The 27,217-nt window shown below is 46.8% G+C and overlaps 1 protein-coding gene and 1 pseudogene across 2 annotated transcripts in view; both read right to left on the bottom strand.

Annotated features, from left to right (window-relative positions):
- The window catches only part of CDON (cell adhesion associated, oncogene regulated), a 58,413-nt gene that overhangs the window by 17,205 nt on the left and 13,991 nt on the right, over window positions 1-27,217 (bottom strand). For both annotated transcript variants that reach the window (XM_071449539.1, XM_071449538.1), the window contains exons 2-12: window positions 19,827-19,963; window positions 17,525-17,797; window positions 15,886-16,032; window positions 15,453-15,596; window positions 14,417-14,704; window positions 13,316-13,585; window positions 12,062-12,400; window positions 7,306-7,598; window positions 3,935-4,109; window positions 1,651-1,782; window positions 147-353 (exon numbers count right to left, since the gene is read on the bottom strand). In XM_071449539.1, coding sequence (XP_071305640.1) covers window positions 147-353; window positions 1,651-1,782; window positions 3,935-4,109; window positions 7,306-7,598; window positions 12,062-12,400; window positions 13,316-13,585; window positions 14,417-14,704; window positions 15,453-15,596; window positions 15,886-16,032; window positions 17,525-17,797; window positions 19,827-19,902 — 2,344 coding nt within the window. In that variant the 5' untranslated portion in view covers window positions 19,903-19,963. The remainder of the gene's footprint in view (window positions 1-146; window positions 354-1,650; window positions 1,783-3,934; window positions 4,110-7,305; window positions 7,599-12,061; window positions 12,401-13,315; window positions 13,586-14,416; window positions 14,705-15,452; window positions 15,597-15,885; window positions 16,033-17,524; window positions 17,798-19,826; window positions 19,964-27,217) is intronic.
- On the bottom strand, window positions 1,806-3,387 carry LOC139601060 (cytochrome b-like; annotated as a pseudogene).

Raw genomic sequence — 27,217 nt, 5'->3', positions numbered from 1 at the left:
AGCCAGAAATCAACTTGAATTCATGTAACGAGCTCCTAGGCCATACACAAAACCCAAACCTAATCGAGCAGAAACGGGATAATCCAAGCAGAAGTTAAAATGAAAAAACCCGAAGAGCTGCCGTAATGAAAGATCATTTCTGCTACCTGGCTCCAAGTTCCTAACTTCCACAGACAGCTTGGAGGGAGAGATGTTGCCAGCTGCGATGAGCCAGTCGCTGTTGCGCCCCAGACGTTTGTATTCCACTTTGAAGGCAGTGATGGGGGAGCCCCCGTTGGCACGGGGGATCCATGTGACATAGACGGACGATTCCGAGGCCGTGGATATCGTGGGTCGGTCAGGAGCTTCTGGAACTGAATAGGGAAATTCGGGTACAAGAGGGTTAGAGTCAGCTGAAATTTCATTTTCACTAATAACAGATTAGACTTGTTGCTGATGATTGTGTTGTATTTCACATATTAACAAGGAGAATCTTTAATCCTCCTGAAATCACCACTGCCCTTACTCTGCTGGAAAGGATGGATGATGAGCAGACAATTCAAGAGGATTTGATTATCTTATCAATATAATATTAAAAAATTATATGGTATTGCACTACTCCAACCATTTCTACATGAAAACAGACACATACACTAAATGAACAAGAAAAACATGGTGGTTATTATTTTCAAGCCCCCAAAATCCCCCCAGACCCAATGAGACTTCAACCCATCTGCATTAAGGAGTGCTGGAGAAACGAGAAGGAAGAGAGAACAAAGCATGCACCAGGATGTACTTACGGAACTCACTGAAGTTACAGGCAGCAGTGGGACAGAGAGAAGGGAAAGAGGGGTGTTAGTAAATCTGGTTGTAAGAGCTGTGAGGCTTTACTAAACCAGCCTGGATTCATGAACATGGAGCTGGTGCTGAGGAGTGGAGCAAGGAGCAGCAGGCTGGCAGCTCTGGGGCATGAAGCAGCTGAGCATTTGTAGCCAGGCACAAATAAGGCCCTTGTGTGGCTCCTCTGACATTCAGTGCTGCCACAAGCTCAGCTCCTTGCCTGTGGTATTAAACCTCTCCACTGACCTTTGGCTTTACCCCAAATTTTAGATACCTTTGAGATCTCAGCCCCTGAGTAAATCTGCCTGAACCAGGTCAAGGAGTTCAAAGGCTGGGGGAACAGGGATGAGAAAAAGGACTATAAACGTGCTCTTTTCACTGGAAACCAGGCCAAACATCACATCTACTGGGAAGTGCTTATATCTCCTCACCATCAGAAATAAGCCTGTCCCTGGGAAGCCACAGGAAAACATTCAGAACAGATATCACACACTCTGAGAACTTAAAGCTCTGACACAGCCATTTCCCATTTCCTCTTCCTCTGGCTCTTTCTCAGTGGAAGGAAAGAGAAAACCAGAGTATTTAGCAAAAAGATACCACAGGTTTAAAAATGAGTGGTAAGAATGTGGGTTGTAAGCAAAAATTCTCTTGTTTTTGAGAGCCACACATGCAGGCAGCAGCATCCAAGGAAATATCCTATGTAACAGAATAAACAGGAAATAGAGGAAGCAATACAAGCACCTGGAACAGTAATAAACACAGGTTAACTCAGACACAGCTCCTTGCAACACAACTTTTAGTGCCCAAATCACAAACCATCCACACTCCTACCTCCACTGTGGCGAGACAGGTCCGGAAGGATGACACCAAAGTTATTATTTGTGCCTTCATGAACAATGGGATGTTTGGGGATTCCTACGGGTGGAGATGGAGCCTGCGTGTTTTTCGAGGATGATGTTCTTTCTAAGAAGATTTGACAGACAGTACATCAGTGTAGGGCCTGCATAAGGAAATGCTCACTCTACCAGGTCACTTGCTACCATGCTGCCCTGGCTTCACATCCCAAGCTGGACAGTCAGGAGAGCAATCAGGGGGAGATTTCCCACCCAGGCTGTGGGTGAGTGACTGTCCATCTGCAGTACTGACATCCACAGTGCTTAGTGGTGATGCCACCAGCTCCTGCCTGTGCTGCCAAGCCCACTCATCACAACATCACCAGATGGGGAAAATTACACACTGAAATCCGTGTCTAGAGAAGGAGCAAAAATGCTGTGGAGGCAGCTGGAGCCAGTACACCAGGCTGAGAGGGCTTTTGACCTGTGGCAGAAGGGGTGGCAGGATAGTGTGGAGCAGGGTGGGGTGGCACCCCACTGTACTGATTCCCCCGAGTTTGCCAGGGATTGACCACAGGACAGTGAAGAGGAAGCATTCTCTGGGTTTAATATGATGGGCTGTGACAAGTGGCTTTGCTGGTGTGAAGCTTTCTGAGCCCCCCAGTAAGCTGGGAGGGTTAGTAGGAGGAACGTGAGTATGAACACCAGGATGTCTTTTACAGAAAAGTATGGGAGGAATGGGATTTTGCCACAGTTTGGTACAATGCCCTGGGGGTTGTTTGAACCTGACACGTGAAAGAAGGTGGGGTGGAGGAATGTGCACCTGTGATGATAAAAGGAGGAGGTGTAGCACAAAAAATCAGGTAAGTGTGGGGTGTTCTACAGAGAATCCTCCTCAGACTCATCCTCTGAGGGTCTGTGCAAGGGAGGGGATGGCTGAGAGGAGGCTGGGGATGGATGGCTGCGGCCTCTCAAAATGGTGTTTGGCCTCATGGTAGCACACAGCCCACGAAGGGGCAGCAGGAGAAGGACTCCTGTGTTAGAGGTTGCTTTGTGTAAGTAGGAGCCATAGAATCCCCATTTAGTGTGCTGACAGATGCAGCTGAAGAATGAGGCTCCCTTTGGAGCAGGTGAGGCACCAGTCAGCCACACTGAACATTTCTGTGTGTCTGGCCAAGGGTGGTGCAGGCTGGGGCTGTGTCTGCTGGGCCATGGAGGGCGAGTAGGCAGCCAGGATTTGAGTTGTTGGGCAGGTGCCTGGGAGGGACCCAAAGTTTCATCAGGCAGAGATGTTCTGGGGGGTGCGCAGGTCACAATTAGGGAGTTGTTGACTGGTTTTGGCAGAGGAGAGATTTTCAGAGGTTGAGGGCCATCAGTGTTGTATCTGTTTGTTGATAGAATGATGAGAAGGATGGACAGGGCAAAGGATCTAAGTATGTTTCACAAATTTCATTAAGACATTAAATTCTTTAAAAAATCATAAGCTATCCTGTCCATCATAGAATTTCAGAAGGAACCTTAAAGCTTATCCTGATCCACACCCTCCTCTGGGCAGGGACACCTTCCACTATCCCAGGTTGCTCCAAGCCCCATCCAACCTGGTCTTGAAACACTTCCAGGGAGGGGGCAGCCACAGCTTCTCTGGGCACCCTGTGCCAGGGTCTCACCACCCTCCCAGGGAAGAATTTATTCCAAATATCCCATCTAACCCTACCCTCTGTCACTTAAAAGCCATTCTTGGACAGTTGTACAAAAAATATCGACTTGTTTGTGTGCTAAAGAGCACAGGCTGCAGCGTCCAAGCTTGAAAAAAAAACCGCTCTGATTAGGAATGTTGTGCTTGTTGCTGTGTGCACACAACTATCAGAACAGCTGGCTTGTGGTCAGCAGAGATTGTCACTGAGGTGTCTGCAAAGCAAACCAGGAACAGCTTTGTTGACACATGGAAACTCAATGGTGCAGAGTTTCTTCTGTGATTAAAAACCTCAACAAGGACAGACTGCTCCTGACTTTGCTCCTTAAGGCAAGAGAAACCTCACAGCACAAATCTTAACAATCACCCCAAAAATAATATTATCAAGCTTTTAATAGCTTCTCCTTACCAACAGCCTCACATTCAAAGAAGTTTGCCCTACAGCAATTTTAGCTATTAGAGGCTGTTCTTTAGCAAATAAATTGCAGAATATTTCACATATGGCTTAGCAGATGCCATTAAATGACTGATGTCATTAAATAAATGTCTCTGGAAGGCCGGGACACAGGGCACATTGTGCTGCACCTACCCTTGCTGGTGCGGAACGTCAGCATGGCCGGCTGGCCCTCGCCCGCGGCGCTCCTGGCCACCATCAGCACCTCGTACAGGCTGGAGGGCTCCAGCTCGGTGAGGCGCAGCTCGTTCTCACTGCCGGGCACCCGCACCGTGTGCCAGCCGCCCGCCGCGCTCACGCCGTCCTCCAGCTGCACACAGGAGAAACTGTCACAGCCTGCTTGGAACTGGGGGCTGCTCATACCCCAAATCACACCCCAAAGCGCCTCTGGTCCTCACCAAAACTCCTGCTGTTCTACATTTACCTATGGTTTGTCTCCAGCTGCAAGTGTCAGCACGGTGTGCTCAGAACTGGGCACTGCTCACACCCCGAATCGCACCCCAAAGCACCTCTGCTCCTCACCAAAGCTGCTTTCCTGCATTTACCTATGGTTTGTCTTCAGCTGCTCACTAGGGAGAAAATTGTCACAACATGCTTGGAACTGGGCACTGCCCCGAATCACACCCCAAAGCACCTCTGCTCCTCACCAAAACTGCTTTCCTACACTTACCTACGGCTTGTCTCCAGCTGCACACAGGAGAAACTGTCACAGCATGCTTCGAACTGGGGACTGCCCACACCCCAAACTGCACCCCAAAGCACCTCTGCCCCTCACCAAAACTCCTGCTGTTCTACATTTACCTATGGTTTGTCTCCAGCTCCTCACAAGGGAAACTGTCAGCACAATGTGCTCGGAACTGGGGACTGCTCACACACTGTACTGCACCCCAAAACACCTCTGCTCCTCCTGCTGTTCTACATTCACTTATGGTTTGTCTCCAGCTGCTCACAAGGGAAACCATCAGCACAGCATGCTCAGAACTGGGGACTGCTCACATCCCAAATCATGCCCAAAAGCACCTCTGCCCCTTGCCAAAACTCCTCCTGGTCTCCTACATTTACCTGTGGTTTGTCTCCAAGTGCTTCTACTACAAATCAGCAGCTTTGCACCCACTTTCTCCTCTTGGAATAAGCCCCATAGGACTCCTTGGATAAACTTATTTCCCCTCTCCATGCACATACACACAGTTGGTTTTGACTGGGTTTTTTTTCATTTTCACTTGTGGCTAAAACTACAAGAGCCCAAATGATTTTCAAGCCTTCAGTCAGCCTTCAGCTGTGTGCTACTAAAAGGCTGGACCCAATGCCCTAATGAGAAGGACACTTCTGTACTTGCCCAGCTTCCCCTGTACTTCAGCATTTAAAAATATTTACTGGCTAAAATGGGCAACAAAAAGTATGTCTTAGTTAAGGATGGCAAAAAAGTCAGCAGGGAGATCAAAGATTTGGGTTTACCAATGCATGTTTCTTTTTTTAAAAACAGAAACACTTTTTAACTTAGCAGTGAAATCAGCTCCGTTAAAGAAAAGAAAGACATTCTGGGTAGTCTCTTAATGTTTGACCTTTGCAGGAAAACATTACCCCAAATCCCAAAGGAAAAGACAAAGATTCCATCAAAAATAAACTACTAAACATTATAAGACTTTAATAAAACATTGGAGGCAGATCTAAACGCTGTGGATTATCAAAGGTTATGCCAGAGGTCTTTGTTCAACTATTTTCTTCTACCGCAGCCACTCCAGGGCTTTTATTCCCCCAACCTTTTTTTTCCTCTATTAAAAGAGGGAAATCAATAAAATAATTTAATGACACAAAGACAGCACCACCCTAAAAACCAGGATAAATTCAGTGCTGAGAAATGCATGAGTGAGCACATTTAATGTGGAAAGGATTGGTGTGAGAGAAGGGAGAGCGTCAAAAAGGTCAAAAAAGCATTGAGAGCTTCCAGGGCTTATGTGAACCAACCGCCTTTGGATGAGAAATTATCACCAACAAACTCTAGCACTTGGTTTTCAGGAACCAACAGGTCAAAAATCTAAGCATTCCCTCCAGGCTAAGACAAGATCAGGATGTAGAGGATTAAAAAGCTTATGAAAAATAAATCAAACAGCTTTGCCATGCAGAAAACTGGTTTGCTTGGAAGAACAGACGCAGGCATTGCTTGGTTCTGATTTTAGAATCACAGAACCTCCTGAGTTGAAGGTGACCCACAGGGATCATGGAGTCCAATTCCTGGCTCTGCATAAGAGACCCCAGGAATCCCACCATGTGATGTCAAGCAAAAGAGCTCGGTGCTGTCACACCATTTTTAATGCCACAGTAGGTATTGCCCTGCAAATTTCAGTTCACTTTCATATTTGATAACTTCAGTTTAATTGAGTCCCTTTGGGACCCAGAGCAGCAAACTCAGTGATGCACTACGGTAAAACTCAGCTTCCCTTCTGCTCTCACACACAGATTCAAGCTGGCTCACATTTAAATGCATTTTTAACCCCACTGATTCTGCACACAACACACCCTGGAGCCCCATTCTCCATAATGTAAAGGACAGAAAAGCCTGGATAAATCTCACTTAAAACTAGACAGAGCAGTGTACTGGTGACAATGTCAGCCATCCCTCAAACAAGCTGTGTGGACATAGGAACATTGTGCTTTAGCTATACACTGTGTTCTGCCTGGCCTGAGCCCATGTCCTGGTTCACACCAGTGTGGAGGCAGCTAAGCATGCCAAACCTCTCCCTTGGAGAGATGTCCCTTGAGTGGGCTGTGATAAGATCATCTCAACCTTCCTGGATTGAGAAATCCTACTTGGTCATGGTGAGTTCCCAGCACGCTTTGGGCTCCCATGTAGATTCTTTATAATTCATTGGTTTTTCCCCTTTTGTACCACCACACTTTTCCCCATAAAAACCCCGGTTCTGTCCTGTTTGGGAGGGAGCTGTCATCCCTGGCCTCCTTTGGAGGGTTGCTGGAATAAAGGAACACCGTGGAACTGCTACACGGAGCTCCTGTCTCTTTATCCCTGTGTTGGCCTGGGGACACCTTGCAAGGCAGAGCTGAAAGCACTGCTAAGAGCTGAAATGACTGCTAAGAGGTGAAATCACTGCTAAGAGATGAAATCACTGCTAAGAGCTGAAATGACTGCTAAGAGCTGAAAGCACTGCTCAGAGCTGAAATCACTGCTAAGAGGTGAAATCCCTGCTAAGAGGTGAAACCCCTGCTAAGAGCTGAAATGACTGCTAAGAGGCGAAATCCCTGCTAAGAGGTGAAATCCCTGCTAAGAGCTGAGGTGCCTGCCCGTTGCTGAGGTTACCCTGTGGCTGAAGGACTGCCTGAGACCCCTAGAAGCTGTGTCCTGCAGGAGCTATCTCTGGGAGGGTTGCAGTGTGCGGGTTGAGCCATCATACCCCCGACCAGCCATCACAACCACCAGCCCTGCTGCCCCTTGTGAAACCCACAGAACCGCGGCGCATCCCCGCGGGGCTGGCCAGGGCTGGGGACGGTACCTTGCGGTATTTGACAAAGTAGGCATTGATGGGCAGGCCCCCGGCACGGCCCGGCCGCCACACCAGGCTGTACGAGTCCGGCTTGGGCGTCTGCGGGGGGCTCAGGATGATGGGAGCCTCGGGCGGCGCGGCGGCGCTCGACGCCTTCTCCATCGCGGCCGCGTCCAGAGGAGATTTTGTCGGAGGCGAGCTTGAAAATGCCATTTCTGCACCAAAATCACCACCGCTCTCGTCGCTCTGGGCAAGCTCCAGAGGAGCTGTTTCTCCTGCTCTCGTGCCAGTTGCTGAAGGAACTGCAAAGGGAGGGTCTGGTTACATCCCCACCGTGACGTACGTTCGCCCCGCGCCGAGGGGACACTAAATCATTTCAGAGTGACATTTCCAAACAAGCCCTGCTGCAAAACGCCAGGTCCAGAGGTGCCCACACAGATCTGAGCCTAGTGCCAAGCTGCGGCCTGGGTGTTTTTTCAGGGCACAGCAGTGGGGTTCGGTTTGTTTTGTTTGGTTTGGTGTTTTTTTCACAGGAGCAAAGAGAGAAAACCTGAAACTCAAGGTCTACAGGCACAGTTTGACCATATCTCCACTAAATTAAGTCATGGCAATACATGTTAAAAGAAATAAATAAGTATATAGCTAAATTTGTGAGACAAACCGAGTAATTTGTATGTCGTTGTACAAGGAACTTTTCATGGCCTGCACTGGCATGCACACAAGAGGACATTCTCCTACCCCAGTTTCTGAGGTTTTAGCTGTAATTTAGAGAAGCTTTGAAAGCTGTACAACTCAACTACTTCATTTGAAAATTTATGCTGAGAATAAACTCAGTTTACAGGAAGATCTACATGCAATTTAATACCAATGCATTTCTAGAAATCCTTCTCCAGCCTCCTCCATCCTATTTACTTTTGCTGGTATGAAAAAGAAATCTATATAGTATCAGTACTCTAAAAGAGGCCACAAGACAAAAAAAAAAGCCCTGTTTGGCTGATGCAGGGCTCGTCAGAATTCCAGGCAGGATAAGGGTGGCAGGTTGGACATGTGAGATTATCCAGGACAAGAAAACATCAGGACTTAAAGCAAGAAGGTTTGGGAAGCAGCACAGCTCCTCGAGGCTGCACACGGCAGCAGTGGGACAGCCAGATGTTCGGAGCCCTGTCCGTCCTTTCAGATTTGTGTAGGTTTATGTTACGTGCCGGGGTCTGGAAGGGGAAGGGAATGAAGGGAACTTGGTTTACAAAACAAACAAATTCCTTGGTAATGTAAAGCCTAGGCAGTGTTAGCCTGGCTGACTCAGATTCCTTCAAACCTCCATTAAAATACCAGCAGCAAGTGTGGCTGCTATTTTTGGCCACTTTTTAAAAAGCTGGGAAGGAAAGTTCTCTTTTCAAATTGAAGACATGCTTTCGGCAAGCATTCCTTGTTTGTTTCTTCTCATTTATTTAGCAATGCCACAAAATTCAGAGACAGGAAGAAGGCAACAACGTGGGGAGGATGTCCCCAAAGCCCAGATGGTCCTAAAATGCCAGACACTCCCAGAACAATCCCTGAGTGAAAGGGTATCTCTGCTGTCAGTGGAGCAGCGGGAAGGGCGTGATATTGGAAACAAATGGGAGGAGGTGGAAGGCCCTCAGCACTGTGGTGGACCCCGAGGATGTGGGTGGGCATGGTTTGGTGCCTGCTGGCACTGGGGAATGGACTCTTGGAGTGGAGGATGAGTTGTGGTTTCAGCTGGTGACAGCAGACCCACAGCCAGCGCTGTGTTTATTGCTGCAGGAGGGGAGTCGTCAACAACTGCTGGGCTGTTGTATTTTTGCTTTGGAAAACAAGCCCCGGGTAACAATTCCCATTGAGTAATTCAGATCAAAGCTCTTTCTGCAAACTTTCTGGTATAATTACTACCCATATAACCCAGCACATGGGCCTTCTCTCTGCTGCTGTGTCATTATGTAACTTTTTTTGGCTATTGCTCTCAGTGCCATCCCTTTCTCCTTAGCCATGGAGATTTTTCTTCCTCAGCTTCCCAATCCCACTGGAAACACCAGCAGCACTGAGCTGAGTCAGGCCAAAGGCTGCATGCACCCAAAATCCTGATCCCACCAGCAACCAGAGAAGGACTGAATGACACAAATTTGGGCATTAAAAGAATTGCATTCATAGAATCTTAGGATGATTTGGGTTGGAAGGGACCTTAAAGGCCATTCAGTTCCACCCCACTGCCATGGGCAAGGACACCTTTCACTATCTCAAGTTGCTCCAAGCCCTGTCCAACCTGGCCTTGGACACTCCCAGGGATGGGGCAGCCACAGCTGCTCTGTGGCCTCACCACCCTCACAGGGAGGAATTTCTTCCCAATATCCCATCTAACCCTGCCCTCTGGCACTGTGAAGACATTCCCCCTTGTCCTGTCACTCCAGGCCCTTGTTCAAAAACCCTCTCCAGCTCTCTTAGGCATGGGAAGGAGGTCTGAGATCTCCCCAGATCCTTCTCTTCTCCAGGATGAACCATTCCAACTCTCCCAGCCTGGCTCCAACTCACACATTCCATAATACCCAGTACTTGACTGCCTGCTGTTGTTTCTCCCCTTCAGCTGCCTCATTTCAAAGGGGAAGAGCCCTCACTTTTTCAGCCTCTCCTCCTGCAGAAACCCTTCCCCACCTGCTGTGTTTCACAGCACCTTTGCTTGTTCTCCTGCTCTCCTGCTGACCAGGGTACAGCCACAGGCAGAGCCAGCAGCTCTGGGTTTTATCTCTGCTGTGCAAACAGGTCACATTCCCAGGCACTTCCTCCCTGCTCCTTTCACAGCCAGAGGATCCTTCCTCTTTCCAAGCTCTCCAAATACCTCAGCACAGGCTGGGCAAGCCCTCTGAAAACCTGAACACAGCACATCAGTGAGGTCACCCACACCTGGCACGTGTTTCAAATCACATTAGGACTTCTCAGAGCTTCTCTAAGGTTTCTGTAGGAGCAATTCAGGCTGTTTGTCCCTGAAACACCCACCTGTGTATACTAAATGCTCCTTCTGTTTTTCACTCCCTCTCCTGCTACTCAGACTGCCTGCAGTGTATTTTTCTCCTTCATTTCCATTAGATGAAGTTATTTTGGAGATTTAACCTTGTGTTCAGTAGCTCTGGGAAGCTCCTGCAACTGTCTAAAAAAGACCCAAAAAAGGGAGGGCCGTGGGTACAGGATCCTGAGGCATCATTCTACATTTTGGTGGTTTCTCACTATGATGGCAGCTGAAGTTGTCCTGCCCACTGTAAGACCATGCAATGAATCACAGCCTGGAATAGATCCATCAGAAGTAAAAAAAAAAAAAATATATATATTTTTCAGCCAAATGGGCTCTCTTACTGTGTGCTGGGACAAGGCAAATTACAGGACCAGGTACTGAAGCTGAGAAGTGTTTAAGCTGATCCTTCTACTGAAGAAATGGAATCCCAGCTGAAGTCATTCAGGTGCTTCGGAAGTGTTACCTGGCAGGAATTCTTCATTAAACAGCTGAGTGTCTGAGCATGTCTTTGGCACGGCTGGGAGCTGCTCTAAACCCCTAACAGCTCCCAGAAAGTCCTCAGAGACTTTTATATCAAAACCAAATGCCTTAACCACCCTCTGCACCATAATCAGCAGCCAGTACAACGTATTAGAAACCGATAAAAGTTAATAAACAAAGCATTAAAATTGAACTCACTGCCATAAAATTCTGAGGCAAAGCACTGGGATTTTTCTCTTTAACACAGGCTGAATTCTGGGATGATATTTAGTTTCGTTTTTCCACTCAGCAAGGTCCAAAAATAACTGATTTATAAAACTACATGATGGGATCACTTTCTTGAGGTTTCTTCTTTCTTTTTTTCCCCTAAGTGAACCTTTAAGCATCTTTTTATGTTATTTACAGGAGTTTTAAACTCTAACCAAAGAACTTTAAATATGGGGCCACATATTAAATCCCACTAACCTGAAATCTCCCTGGCATTCAGCTAAATTAACTGAGGCAAGGTGCTGAAAGAGCTGAGAAACTTAAGTAACTTCATGTAACTAAAAATCTGTATCTGGGTTCTTGTGAAGGGAACTTGGGGGAGCTCAAACCTGTTATTAATGTCACATAATATTCCAATGTGAGGAAAGGCTCTTTCCCATTTTGCTTTAGTGTAAGTACTGTCTTTTCCTAGTAGCAATTTCAAGAAATAAATAAAAAATACCACCCTTGTGGGAAATGGATTTGTAGAAATTCTCAAAACCTGACAGAAGGCTGACATAGTATGTATTTGTATGTAAACATTGAGACAAGAAATGCTGACATAGAAATGCTATGGAATAGGACAGATATTGCTGAGAGAGAAATGGAAATAGAAACAAGTTTTAAAGGATGGTTTTGTAAAAAAGACTAGATAATTTGGAGAAATAGAACTATGAAAGATGTATTGTATTAGGACCTAGGAGGGGTAGTTTTAGATGATTGGCTTTAAGGCATGAAAGGCATTTTGTCCCCTCAGCTGCCCCATCTCTGAGTAGGAAAAGGGCTTAGTCTGACACACCCTCAGTTTTTTTCACACAGAAGATGCTAAGCCCATGCAATGCACACAGCATTCCTCCTTTGCCTAAGGTGGGATGGAGGAACTGCTCCATGAAGACAATTAAGACTCCTCAGCTTCCTTCCCCTGAGACTCTGCCCCACCCACCTGCCACACATTTCTTGTTCTGAGGCATTTCTCACCTAACTCAGGGAGCCAAGAGGGAAGCTGGGGGTTCAACTCACCGACAGTGAGGAAGGCAGTGGCCAGGGCAGAGCCGTGCTCGTTGCTGGCCTCGCAGCGGAAGCGCCCGGCGCGCTTGGGGCTGACGTTCCGCAGGTGCAGGGAGCCCCAGCCCGCCCGGGGCACCGAGGGGCACCGGGGCTCTGGCCCTGCTGGGGGAGGGCTCTGTGCTCGGGGGGGAAGCCCCTGCCCGGGGGGGCTGATCACGAGGCCTCTGCTGTCGTACCAGCGGATCAGAGGAGCGGGCAGGCCGGTGGCATTGCAGGACAGGGTCACATCCCCACCGGCCACCACGGTGGTGTTGGCTGGGGAAGAGATGATGATGGGGACAGAGTCTTTGCCTGGGGGAAAACACAACCAAAGAATGAATTCAACTAAGGGATATGACACTTAATGCCAGAACAAGTCAATACAATTTAAAAAAATCACATGTGGTTCTTTCTAACCATTTTAACAATTATTACTTCTCTACACAACACCTCTAGACTTCCATTCCAGACTGAAGAGATCAGCACAGACTCCACCTTAGAGAAAGCTGATAAAAACCTACATCAAACTGTGCTTTAAATTCTCTAAATGACAAAGACTTGACTGTCAGTGAGGAACGCAGCACAGGTAAGACTGGCTTAGTCCACTCCACACACACAGAGGCCACAAAATCTCTGCTCATCCAGGCTCTGCACAGCTCACACCAACCATAACTGGTCCAGAGAAGGTTCAAAGCTTCAGCTATGCATGACAGGGAGAGAACAGGGACAGCAATTGCCTTGCCAGCATCCTTGTGCCAGCAGAAATCAACTTCTCTTGGTATTAGAAGGTATCTTAAAGACAAAAGGGATCAAAAAGACTGCTGGAACCTGATCCTGCCAATCTGATAGAGGGGAAGTGTGCATTAACCCCAAACCTGATGATTGTTGTGTAAACTTGATTATGGAACAGGCTTAACTACTCAGCAGCCAATACTACTAAGAGTACCAGCTCACCCAGCACAACAGGATCCTGATTCCATTTAAGAATAAATCGCATCAAGTCCAATCATAAGCTGATTTGATTGCAGCTGATAATCCAGGTTTTAAGTATCAAGTAGCCACACTACCCCAGAAATCCCTGCATCTCTTAAAATCCAGCTGAAAGCACTTTCTTTGTAAGATTAGTGGTCAGAAACAAATTAATACATAATCTAGGGGAAAAAAATACCACAAAGCTTAAAATATAAATGCTTAATGTGAGTTCTCGAGGGCTGCAAGTGCCCCTACCTGGCTGGACACGGAGTCTCCCCGTGGACTGCACAAACCCAATTCCATTGTTTCCCACACACTGGTACAAGCCAGAGTCCGCCAGGGTGACCCCACAGATCCTCAGGTGGTTTCCTGTGAGGAGATGCCGTGGGGAGGGCTGGACAGGAGCCGCGTTGTGGAGCCAGGTGAGGGTGGGAGCGGGGCTGCCGCCGGCCTCGCACCAGAAACGGACGCTCGCTCCCGCAGCCACGGTCTCGTCCTGCAGTCCCCTGGAGAGTGAGGCAGGTTCTGCAAAGGGAAACGATTCTACATAAACAACTTAGGCTAAGTCCTGAAAAAAATTGCTGTGAACATTATACAGGCTTATCACATCCAAAGGTTGAAGAAGTACCACAGGCTGCACAGCCTGAAGCTGGTTTTCCCACACATGGGCTTATTTGAATGGGTTCTCCCTTTTATTTCAACAGCCATATGTTTGCAGTAATCTTGTAAATAAAAGACTTCTATTTTCAAAACAATTAATTCGTGACATCCCCAAAAAGAGGTGTGTTGTGCATCAACAACTTGTTTTCTGAGTAACTCAAACACAGACATTTTAAAACCCAAACAAAATCTGTCATGAATGCAGAAAAACTCAAATACCAGGAAAATCTGCTACAATGGAAAGGGGAGGTGAGGAACAACTAGCAGCCAAACAAAAGAGGCCAAATATATGATTATGTTTCTTTTGCTTTTGTTGATGTTCTCATCCAAACATATCACCTTCCCTCATCAGTTTTTGTTCACATACAACTTCAAAAGAAGCAAATCTGGTCCCTGGCACATTACTGACACTGGCACTCTGTAGGAAAATAAATGGATCAGTTTTTCCCTTGGAGTTTGTTATCCTTCACTGTTTCATTATTTCAGACTGCAAATGGTTTGAAGAGATAAATAATTACGGATTTGAACTTGGGAGAAAGGATGGGATATGGTCATTATAAAGAGATCTGTATTCTTTATTTTAATATGCTTAAGGTTGAGCAAGAATGCAAGGCTGTTTGGAAGCAGATGCCAAAACTAGCAGGTATACGAAGGGTATGTTTGTTGCCTGAATGTGAAAATGTCTTTCATTCTTACCAAGTACAGTAAGCGAATAGTTAACATATTTCACTGCTCCAGAGTCACTTCCCACCACGCAGGAGTAATTCCCAGCATCCGATGGCTCCAGCCTGTCGGTGACCAGGTGGGAGTGCAGCAGCCTCCACCTGCCTCTCCTCAGCGCATCCCGGCCGTCTTTCACCCAGCGGGTGGGGGCTGGAGCTGCCCCACTGACCACACACTCCAGGGTCAGGGCACTGTGCTGGGGCACTGCCAGGCTCTGGGGAGCCAGCGGGTGAAGGATGTGGGAGCCACCTGAAGAAGGGCCTGCAGGAAAGGAGATGAATCATGGAATAGAATCACAGAATGGTTTGGCCTTCTGGTCACCTTCCATTAAACTGAGTTGTTCCAAGCCCTGTCCATCCTGGCCTTGAACACTTGCAGGGATGGGACAGCCACAGCTTCTCTTGGCAGAGAGACTCACAGGGTCTCACCACCCTCACAGGGACCCAATATCTCATCTAAACCTACTCTCCATCAGTGCCATTCCCCCCTGTCCTGTCACTCCGGGCCCTCTCTCTCCATTTTTCTTGTAGGCTCCTTTCAGGTCACAGTCAGGAAGGTCATAATTAGGTCACCCCTAAACCTTCTATTTCACAAGCTGAACTATCCCAATTCTCTTAGCTTTTCCTTGCAGGAGAAACCAACCAAGCTTTTAAACCACACCCTTCCATCCCATTCTCTGTCCTCCTCCATGTCTTTCAAACACTCCACTTGGGACTGAGCATGATGTTGTAACACTTCCAGAAGTCCTGCTCCAAAAGAGATTTGGGGACAGAAGTATTAGCAGTATTCCCTTTCCAAAGGTGATTGCCTGGAATTTTAAATGGTGTTGGGATTTGAAATGATGCTGCTCCTCCACAGTGAGGGGAGATAAAAACTGAATGTGCAAAGAATGCAGGAGAGATCTTACATACCATGGTGTTGGAGGCACTGATAGGCCCTTGCTAAAAAAGGAATGTCATTTATTCTGTTTGAGCTGCATTAATTCTGGAAAGCTGAACTGAATACTCACGTGTGACTGTGAGCTTCCGTGCAGTGAGTTCTACTCTGAGGTCATGAGTAACTGGGTTGTATGCTGCACACTTGTAGGACCCTTTGTCTTCTAAAGATACATTCAAAATTTGCAGGTTTCCAGATGGAAGAATTAGGTAGTTGTCTAAACAAGTGGGGAAGGTGAAAAGAGGATTGAATTTAATTTTGTTTCAAAAGATGTCTTCCTTTTTTGTAATTTTTAAAATTAATTTGTCAGCTATACCTATTTATTCTAAATATAGAATCAAAAAGAAATCACAATGCAAAGGAGACTAATTTCCAAGGGTAGGTTTAGATAAAGTAATTTGCACAGGAAGTTCTGCAACTTTCCAGAGGAGTTTTTTCCTTTAGGTTCAAAGAAAAAACTCCAGGCAAGCTTTTGTTGGATACTTATATTGCACAAAACACCTCACCTGTTGATTGTTCCAGCCACTTCCCCCGCACTTGGAAGCGAACCTGTGCTTTGGGGTGACTTTCTGGCACCTTGCACCTGATGAGAGCTGTGCCTCCTTCCTCTGCTGCAACAGCAGCAGTCTCCAAGGCATCAAAGTCACCTAAACCTGGAGAGAGTTGGGAACAAGGTAAGAGCAGCCATGGCTTGGGAGAGGGGAAGGGCAGTAAGCTCAGTGTTGTGTTCCGAATACAGTTGGTTTCATGCTTATTATCTTCTCCGCTGCAGCTTTTGGACATTCACATCAACAGGCCTGGTCTATCCTGCAGCCCCTAACACCATAAACCCTCCTTATCCATTTCCTTACTACGAAAGCTTTTACATGGGAACAGTGAGGAGAAAAAAAATACTTCCTACATCCCCTCAATCGCTCCCAGAAAAGCCAGCAGAGACACTGGAAAGGCTGCAGGACTCCTCACACGCTCTGTGGGCACTACAGAAGACAATTCACACTGACAGCAGGAAGCCTGTCCATAAAAACATGGAATTGTCTTTCTGGGATGATAATGAGGCAGGCAGAGAGCTCCCAGCACCTTCCTGTGTGCTGCCAAAACCTCCAAGGCAGGAGGGAAGTGTGAAAGCTGCTCTTCTACTCCCTCCATGTTCAAACTTCTTTGAGGTTGTGAAGTTTTCTTATGTTGGCCACCCTTGGAGCTCTCTTGAGAGGGACTGGCCATGGGTCAGTACTTTACCAAAACACTTTTAAGAGATTTTCCTCCCAAGGGGATTTTGGACATGCTCCATAGATGAGGTACCCTTCCAGAGAAATCACTCAAACCCTGCTTGACAAAGACCTGATTCAGACAGCCCACATATCCCAGGCAGACAAACCATGCTCATGCAGGAATATTGTACTCCCAATCTCAGCACTGCACTGCACTGTCCTTTCCATGTGGAAGACATTGTCCTCCCTTTTCCAAATCCCTGGAGGTCACACAATTTACAGATCAAGAAACAAGGCAAAGTCTGATCAGAAGAACCAGTGCAACTAAGAGAAGGGAAGCTGTCCCTAAGAGGTGAGAAGACTGTCCCCCACCTGAAGAACATCAACACTGGTTTGATCAAATCAAATGAAAATGAAAATCTGCAGCTCCCACTTATTTCCCAGGCAACAATTCCCACATATTTCTCAACTCTCAAGCACACTTCTACAATGGTGTGGTAGCTCAGCTGCTCCTTCAACATCCTTTGTGAAGGGAAGCATTTGGGAATCTTGTCTTTTAAGGCCAATTCATGGAAATTAATATTATTTCATTGAGTAACATTTGTGTTTGCTGAAGGAGACCCTTGGGGTCCTTCAACTCGAAATGAGGCTGACACCAACACTGAAGCCATCAGGTATGGTTTGGTGTAGCTGAGGCTTTAAAAGCCTCCAAGGATGGGGATCCACAAGCTTCTGAGGAATCTGCTCCAGGGCTGCATCACCTGACAGGTCTCAGATGATGTAATTAAAAAAAAAGGCAAGAAGTGTACAGTCCATCATATTGTCCCAGAACATTTTGATCTGGGCATTTTCTAAAAGTCAAAGAACAAACCATACAAGCATACAAGCCATCTGAGAATTGGCAAGGAGCAAAGAACAGGAATGCAGATGAACTTACTGCCCATGGACACGGTGGCCGGCCGGCTCAGCACGGCGCCCACGCCGCTGCTCGCCACGCACTGATAGCGCCCGCACGCCGCCGGGCTCAGGGACACGATTGTCAAAGATCCTGCCTGCACCTCCACCTCTCCCACCCTGCTGTTCAGAGGCTCCCCATTAAACAGCCAGGAAATGCGAGCTGTGGAGGGCTCGGCAGAGCAGCGGAGTTGGACGGGCTCACCAGACTTCTGGACAGTAGATGAGGGCTCAGAAATAAAATGGGGAGTTATATCTAAAAGGAGAAACATAATATATTGAGTTAGAGACCAGAATTTTGCATGGACACAGGTGATAAGGTTAACAATGTGTTGACTGGAAGGAAAGACTCACCATATGAAGGGACTCTAAACTCTGAGTTGCATACTCAAGCAAGTGTTGCCTTTTCCTTGGCAAGAGGAACTCAGGAGAGATTCCTGCTCGCTCTCAAACGCTGGGAAAACGTCAAGATTCAAACCCCACAAAGGGGGTAACAACAATTAAATGGAGGTAGGTGCAGTAAGGGGGAGGTACATTCCCAAGTGTGCACAAGGCACAGGCGTCACGCTTGCCAGGGCCAGCAAAAATTGCAATCCCACTGGATTTATCCAGAGGAAAACAGCAGCTGTCACCTGAAGAGATGGAGCACAGGAACACGCAGCTGTAGCTGATCTGTCCCATATGAAGCAGGCCTGGACGTGACTTGTAAAATGCTAGAAATGGCAGGAGCCTGCCAGGTATTTACACAGAACCGTCTCCGAGTCTGCAGAACTAATTAAAAATAGCCGGATAAAAAAAAGCTGGACGAACAGCAAAGGCTCTTGCTAATTCCAAATACATGGACTTCATCAGGACAAGGATGATGAATTGGGCATCCATTATCTTTACTGAGTAAAGATGAACAGAAACAGGAAGAGCTGCTAATAAATAAAAGGTTCAATTCCACAGAACTTGGTTATGAGAATCCATTTATTTGCCAAAAGAAAATTCCTGCTTGTTGGAAGGGATTTTTTCCTATCCTGGCCAATGAAACACTGGGAAGTATTTCCATTTGCTTTCTATTGAATTCTCCACTAAAGATTTTGCATGAAGGAAGCAAGCAAAAGGCAATTAACACCAGTAATATTTAATTGGTTAGTAATAGAAATTAGGAGAAAAAACTAAATTAAAAATAGACACATTGGCAGGGAAAAACAGCTTCTATTTTGTAAAGGATCTAAGGAATTCCAGATACTACGGGTCAAGATGATATTAAATGACATCCAAGTCAGAGACAGTTTTCTTATAGGTGGGGCCCTGGGTTCATGCTTTTCTTCTCAAGTCAGTCCATCCCAGCTCTGGTTATGAGTTTCAGATGAGAGACTGCACATTTTTAACTGAACCATAAACTATCTGCATAAACATAAAATAAAAATGGAAATTAAAGTGTGGCTTCACTTAACAAAAAAAGATGAAATCCATAAAAATGGTATCCAAGCATTTCGCAGGACTCCAGATGTCCATTTTTAGCTTTTAATTAGAAAACTGTTTTTCCTATTAGTTCAGTTTGAATTTCCAGGGATAAGAGGGAAGCACTGACCTTTCAGTTTGCTTGCCACCAATTGCTATGAAATCATACTGCTACTTTCGTCTTCGCCCCTGCCCTCACTTCTGACACCAACACTGCACTTTGCGTAAAAGGCAAAATTGGTAGCAGTGACCCTGCAGCTGGAATTTATCTCCTATGACTGCTTGAAAAATAAAATTTATCCCATTTGCTCATAACGATTGGCTATGAAGTGCTAAAAGTAGTAAAAGCTTCTTTTTTGTGTGGTTACGTTAAGACAAGCTGACTACACAGAGCAGATGTGTCAATTAAAACCATGCCTCTTCTTTTTTTTAACACCAGAGCTGTTCCAACTACAGCCACGCATCAGCTTTCGGATTTCAAAGGGCTGATTCCCCTCTCCCCCTGAAAATCCAAACCCCTCCCAACCCCTGGGAACACAAGATGCACTGCATGCAGCAGAACCGGCGTCCAGCTGAATCCATGGAGATCCCAAGGAACAAACCCACGTATCCCAGAGTCTTCCATGTTCTGGCGCTTGTCCTGAGCCAAGTTTTTACAAGCAAAGTCATATTGAGTGTAAGGCTGTATTTCAGTGCTCCATGCTTCCTTAAAAGCAGCTTATTGACAATATCCAGTAAAGTTGGCCACTTTGAAATGCACTCCCCAAGCGTTGTTTGTTCCGAAGTTTGAGCTCAACCCCAAAACCTCCAAGTCCCCAGCTTGGGGGAGGCCTTACCTGTGCTGGTGACAGTGACAAGGCTGGTGGCAGCGATGAGGAGCAGTGCCTGGAAGCGCCCAGGGGCTGGATGCATAGCGCCAGATTATCCAAATTGAAAGCCCAAAGCTCCAGACTAAGATGAGGCACGGAAACAGCTACAAAACAAACAGGCACATGTCTACTGTGAGTTTCAGGAGTTTGTCTTTTAACTCTCTTACAACAAAGTGTTTGGGGTTTAAAGAAAAAAAAAAAAAAAGCACAACCAGGAAACAGCTAATATTCTTTGCAATATAGAAACCATCTGTAAAAGTGAGTTAGAGCTGAACTTCACTGTGGTTCCAAGTCCTATTCTTAATGTAAGAGTTTTTCCACAGCTGGGGCATGAGGCATCCGCATTGAACCGCTCTGCCTTGATAAATTAGACTCCGTTCCACCCAGAGGAGCTGGAGTCCAAAGTAAACAGCTTATCTATTGGAGATAATATTGTTTGCAAACAATAATCATTTGACCATCTATCATCAGGCCGCACTTGTTTTACAAGTTTCTATGAATCTACTGCCACGATGCCGCTACCGCTCTCAATTGCTGTAAACCTGCTCACTGAGACCTGTCATCTGCTGGCTCCTTCTGCTGGGCTTTACAGGCAAACCATAGCAATGCAAAAACACCAATATTAGTCTTGTTCTCATTTATATTCCCAAAAAAATGGTGCTTTCTCCTATATCCTTTTGTGGCATGCATTATATCCACTTTTATCTCTATAGCTGCTTCTAGAGAGAGCAGTCCTTTCCTTGGCCAGATCACACTCAACCATTCAGCTATGTGAGATCTCACTTTCATCATCAAAAATAAAAACTACATCATTAAACTAGCAAAACACAAACAAAATATGATTCCAGAGGTCTTTTCCAACCTACATGACTCTATAATAAATTGTTAAACCAGCAAGACAAAAACTAAATCATGGAACCAGCAACAGAACTTGCCCGAGGTGAGTCTCAGGAATGGTGTTTCTGACACTTTGAGTCTCAATCAAACACTGGTTTCTCCAAGAAAACAATAAATCCACAGCTGTCATTCATGTAAATGTCCAAGTGGCCTTGCGTAATGCTATGATGGATAAGATCTGAGCTCATTTAGCACAGTTACTTCATTTATCAGCCCGGCCATACAATTCCACTGCTGATAACACTCAACATAGACTTTAAACATCTCATCTATCAGCTGTGTATATAAACATGTATCCAACACACACACAATAACTGGGAGTTTTACTTCAGCACAGAAACAAGTGCAGCAATACACATGCTTGTTAGGAATAAGTCCCAGTTTATTGAGTGTTCATAGAGCCGGTTGCTTTCCAAGAAGCTGCATCCAGATATCAACAGCAAAATTATTCCTGTGGTTTATTTTAAAATAACCATGTTTTATCATCACAGCATCACTGTAAAGTATACGTGCAAATGAAGCATCAGAAAAAGCCTCCAATCATAATTAAATAATCACTCTGGATTTTATGGAGCTGTTTGCCCACAAACTGCACTCTCGGTTACACTGACAGCTTGAGAGGGCAGCAAGAAACACCGTCGAGTTCTGCTCCCGTTTCTGGGCAGTTTTATCTGATCCGCCAAATTTATTTCAGCTGTTGGGAAGACCCAGCGATACCGTGGCTCAGGCTGGCTCCCAAGGCGAGCCGGGGCTGTTCTGGGAAGCCACAGATGGCAGAAGAGCCCAGCTGTGCCGAAGGGGTTGGTTTATTTGAATTCTCCCTCGGTTCAAGGGCAGGAGCACCGCTCCACCAGCGCACACAGAGGACAAAGTAAACACCCAGAGAACTTGTTAACATCAAACACTTTGCTGAAGAGGGCTGGGGGCAATGTTGCTTTTTGCCAAATCTTCCCTCCACTATTTATTTATCAAAAGCAATGAAACGTATATTCTGGGTCAACTTTAACCCCAGCACATGGAGCTACTGGGTTATTTTGCAGCTGTCTTTTTAAACAAGGCCAGCTCATTATCTTTAACTAAACTTTATCTTTGGAGATCTACTTTATCCAGGCTCTGATTTCCCTCTGTTTATCTTTCTCCTTACATGTTCCTCACTGCCAGTGTCAACAGCTACTCCTCTTTTGACCTACCAGTTTGGCTTTCGCAGGCTTGTGGAGTGGTAAGATCAACTGCAAAGCAGTGAGTACACAGAGCGAGCCACAAAGACCAAAGTTCTCTGACTGGGGGGAAAAAAAGGAAAAATATTGTCTTTAACTGGAGTAGGACTGTTCAGCATCAATACTCGGGCACCTGAATGAAGCTTCTCAACATCTGCTTCTGAAGGGATGGCAGAAACATCTTGCTCACTGGTAGATCTGGGAACACAGGGGAAGATAAGACCCAGCAACAGAACAGAACCCAAAAATGCTTCTTTCTTTTTCTTCTGCAGATGGTGACACTACAGAAGCCCCTTGTTAAAAACAAAGAAGAGGGCAAGACCACAGCTCGTAGTTTTTGGTCTTTAGAAATCCCATGGAGAAACTCTGCCTCTTTAATACTGTATTAATTATTGAGTCACTGGGGTCCTTTTGGTATCTGAAAGAGGAGCATCTTTTGGTGTAACTCTATTTTAGTGCCCTAGACTCCAAGATGAGCTCTGCTCAGAACAACTCTGTTCACTATTCCTAGATTGGAAGGATGTACCTCCATCACTTGTGGATCAAATAGTCAAAATTATTTTGAAGTAAGAGGTGTCACTGTCTAAGCATTTTAAACTAAAAGAGGAGTTACTCATGTAAGTAATATTCAAGGTTGAATTGAGACAGACATGGTTTTCATGGAAAATGTACGTTTCACTTTCACTGGCCATTTCTCCAGCCCAGCAGAAAGACACAGCATGGCAAAGGCCACATTTCTCCTACTTCCACCCAGACCTCTTCACCTAAAGTCATCCTCCAGTTATCTTCATGCAGCACTTGACCTCCTTGTCAGCTCTGAAGTATGTTATTGCTCATGGATCAAGGGAAACAAGGAAGATAAGAGATTTGTGTCAGGGGGAGGGGTCATCCCGACCATTCCAATGGATGCCTGCCCCTGGGAAGCATGCTGCACACACAGGGGCACCCAGAAACGTGTGCCTGCTACTTCTGGACATAATTAGTAAGATGAAGTATTTCTGCACATGACACAACTCTAGCTGTGTGCCTCGTTTGTCACAGACCCTTTATGAAATGAACCCCTCAGCACGGAGCTGTGGGCACAGGAGTCCAGCAGCTCCCAGCTTCAGCCCCACAACCTCTGGAATGCTGTGCACAGGCAAGAAGATAAACCATCACCTCTAACTGCAAACACAGGGGAAGGCACAGTTCAACAGTGTTTTCCCAGCATGGGAGCAGGGCTGTCCCCAACACCAGAACACCACATCAGCCTGGCACACAGCTGGCATGGCCTGGAGACCTCACCAGGATGGACATGGGTCACCCTGGACCAGAGAGCAACCCGTGGGCTCACTGAAGCACCCTACTGAGCCAGGATGGGGAGGCACAGGCACCAGAGCAGCCAGGATTTCTGCAGCCCTGGCAGTGACCCTCCTGTCCCTTCCCAAAGCTTCATGTTTGTCACTGCTTCTCCATAAACCAGTGGTCTTCAATGCCTCACAGGCCTGTCCTGACACTGTAACTTAACCCTCACCTCCAAATTAACTCACTCCTACCCAAGCTTGCCCCCAAATAAGGTTTCACACTCTAGAAGATGACAAAATGCTGTTTGCCATGCATTCCCATGGTGCCAAGCTCCTGTGTCTTTCCAAACACAGCTGAGATCCTGCCCCACTTATTTACTGGACCGTGAACTCCTCTCCACCCTTGCAGTTGAGGCCAGAGTCACTATGAAAAGAGCATTATCTCATCCCCCTTTTGGTTTAGCTCCCTGAATCATCTTCCTGCCATCTCAGACCAGCTGGCAGAACACCACCAGGACCTCCCTTCCAAACAGCCACCACCCCACCTCGATGTGTTGATGAACTCCCGCTCCATCACTCCCCACTCCAACACTCTCCCAACCTTCAGTGAGCTGTTCCACGAAGAACAGCTAAATGAGGAAGGGTTTCTGCACTACCCAAACGTTCCTATAAATGTTGGGTAGAGCAGAAGGAGGAGGAGGAAGGAAACAGCACGCTCGGGAACAGAGGGAGTTATTCAGGTTGCCCACTCCGCCTCCAGGAGCTGACAGCCTTTGCTAAGAAGCCCAAGGAAAAAGTGACTGAGCCTCGGGGACGGCTCTGCCCAGCAGCTGCACTGTGACAGCCCTCTGCAGTGTACCAGCTTTGGATACACAGATTTCTCATTTTTCCTAAACAGCGTCAACTCACAATTGATTTATCCCACCTCACTTTATAATGCCATATGTGATTTAACACCCAAAGCTCAACAAATTGGGGTTTTTTCCCCCCGTAGGTCATTTATTAGAATTACCAAGAAAAATTTCATTTTAACTTGCTATCAGTACAACAAACCCCAAGAATTTTCAAACCACCTAAATTTAGAGCAAATGAATCCCCTTGAATTAAGTAAAATACTCTGGCTTCAGCGTGAGCAAGCTGAGTTAGATCATTAAATCTCACACCAAGACACCTTAAAAAAAAAAAAAAAGAAAAAAAAGAAAAAAAGGAGGTATTGAAGCCTGTGGCATTCCAAGAGAAAGCAATCAGACATTCCTGCCGCTCGGCTCCTCAGTGATCTCCAGAGCCTTTGATCACTGACTGTCTTCATGCTGTCCTCCTGGGGTCTGGCAAAATGAGTGTAACAGCTGGCACATAGACTTCATTAGCTTTCGGGGCTGGGAGGAGCGGGCTCCAGCCCGGCAGCCACCGGCAGCCTGCCCGCGGCTTCACTCCCGAACCTGCCCGGGTTATTCCCGGCGCTGCGGGGCCGGGACAGCCCGGAGATGCTGCTCAGGTGACAGGGTTGGGACAGCCCGGTGGTGCTGCACAGGTGACGGGGCTGGGACAGCCTGGTGATGCTGCACAGGTGACGGGGATGGGACAGCCCGGTGATGCTGCACAGGTGACAGGGCCGGGACAGCCCGGCGTACCACATAGGTGACAGCGGAGCGCTGCGGGGCCGGGACAGCCCGGCAGTACCGCGCAGGTGACGGGGCTGGGACAGCCCGGTGGTGCCGTACAGGTGACAGCGGAGCGCTCTGGGGATGGGAGAGCCCGGCGGTACCACGCAGGTGACAGTACAGGGGACAGCGGAGCGCTCTGGGGATGGGACAGCCCGGCGGTACCACGCAGGTGACAGTACAGGGGACAGCGGAGCGCTCTGGGGATGGGACAGCCCGGCGGTACCACGCAGGTGACAGTACAGGTGACAGCGGAGCGCTCTGGGGATGGGACAGCCCGGCGGTACCACGCAGGTGACAGTACAGGTGACAGCGGAGCGCTCCGCACCCACCGCGCTGCTCCCGAAGCCACCGCTGCCCGCGGGATGCGACAGACGCGCCCCTAATGCCAACCCGCGCGGCTCCGAGCGCCAAAAGGCAACGGAGCCGGGCGAAGCCTCATTTTTATGAATGCCTAATGACCACTCAATCATTAACATCAACCTTTAAAAAGCAAATGCAGCACCTACAGTGTTCATTACCCTCCCCCTCCCCCCCTTTCAGGATCTCAATCGAGTCAGTCAAGCGTGCAAACCGATCCTGTCGCCAGCAAAAGCATTTCCTTTCACTGTGGTCAGCCAAAAGCAGGGGAAAAAAATGGAAGTGACTTGGAGTTATGGCACCAAAAAGGCCAGACAAGCAAGGAAATAATCAACTCCACATGAGCCACTTCGAGCCCATCACAATGAAAAGGGCCTACGACTAACCCCAGGAAAGGTCAGCGGGACTATGGGGGTCAGAAGCTGAAAAAGGCAATAGCGAGCAGCTGCCAGCTGCAATAAGAATCAATGTGTTCCTAATTACACTCCGAAGAGAAGGCTCGAGCACCGGGAAACGCCGGGCTGTAATCACAGCTTGGGCAGAAAACATTCAAGGGCTCCCGTTTTACCCTTCTCCACCTCGAGCACTGGAGCTGCAGTTTGTGCGCTACTAAATCACAGGAAGCCGAGTACTGGAGATAAGGAGCCAGGCAGCTACAGAAGGGTTGGGGATTTTGTGAAAAAATACTGTAATTAAGCATTTATGTTGGAATTATGGCATCACCAAAGAGAGGATTTTGTGAGTGTAAGCAATAAAATTACATTCTTCAAAGGGATTTTCCATGTGCTTTTAGGAAACACACAGAACTCTGCCGAACAGTCCCATACGCCTGGGATTTTCTTAATGCCCAAAAAAAACATGTGAAAGGGAAAACCCCAGAAAAATCAGTTTGCTGACAGTAACCCTATAAACCAAGCGTGAGAGACACAAACGGGTCAAACACAATGAAACGGATGCCGAGGGATCCACAGAAACACTGAGAGGAGAGGCAGTCAAAAATTACAAGAAAAAGCATCCTTTGATGTTCTGTTCATATTTATTTATTGCATTTTAAACAAATGAAAGTGCACCCTCCAGATCCTTATCAGAAGGATAAGGATCTCCTGAATAAAGGAGAGAAATTACAGTTGCTCAAACTTTGCAATCCTCAGCTTGGATTTCAGTAATGCCTCCACATTTATTTCTGCCCATACCCATGCCTGGCACCCACACTCACCAGTGCTAGGCCAGATCCAAGTGCTTCCTATGCCAATTCCCACCTAAGGATTCAATTTTAGGTAACATATCTTTTTATAAGCAGCCTTGCATGGGGCTTTTTTCTTGCTTCACACCATTTAACCCCCACGAATCAGTGATGAATCCAAAGAACAATTCTGGGGCTAAAGTCCCTTATCAATTGTGCAGGAATTTCTAATGACACATCACTGGTTCACAGAATGGCTTGAATTGGAAGGGACCTTAAAGACCTGAAAGTTGATATTTTTGTCAAAATACAGAGCAAGTGTTTGCTCGGGTGGCAGATGGCAGGAAAAACAAACAGTGCTGAGCAAACGAGACAGCGACTGAGCCCCAGAGGGGACAGGGGATCCCACAGCCTGCTGGTCTTTCTCAATAATCAGGCAGATGTGTTTCCTACCAAGCTATCAAATGCCCTAAATATCATCATTAATTTACTCAAAATGCTCTAGGTAAGGTCCAGTGGCACAGGACAAAGGTGACACAAGAAAAGGTTAAGCAAAACTGAGGAAGAATAGCAGTATTAGCCCAAACCACGGCCAAGAGGCTGTGTGCCTCAAAGATGCAGAAGGAGGTATTTTTTAGATTTTTCTATTTTGATTTCAGGCCTGGAAAGTCTCATGGTTGGTATCAGCAGTTGGACTTGGATCAAAGTTTAGCCTTCCATTAATCTTTTGAGTTATACGTGAGGCTGATAGAGAATT

The sequence above is a fragment of the Agelaius tricolor genome, unplaced genomic scaffold (genome assembly GCF_023055355.1).
Source record: "Agelaius tricolor isolate 1412-34295 unplaced genomic scaffold, bAgeTri1.0.p SCAF_29, whole genome shotgun sequence".
NCBI lineage: Eukaryota > Metazoa > Chordata > Aves > Passeriformes > Icteridae > Agelaius > Agelaius tricolor.
Note: the sequence above shows the minus strand (reverse complement) of the source record. Positions and strands in the feature narration are given on the sequence as shown.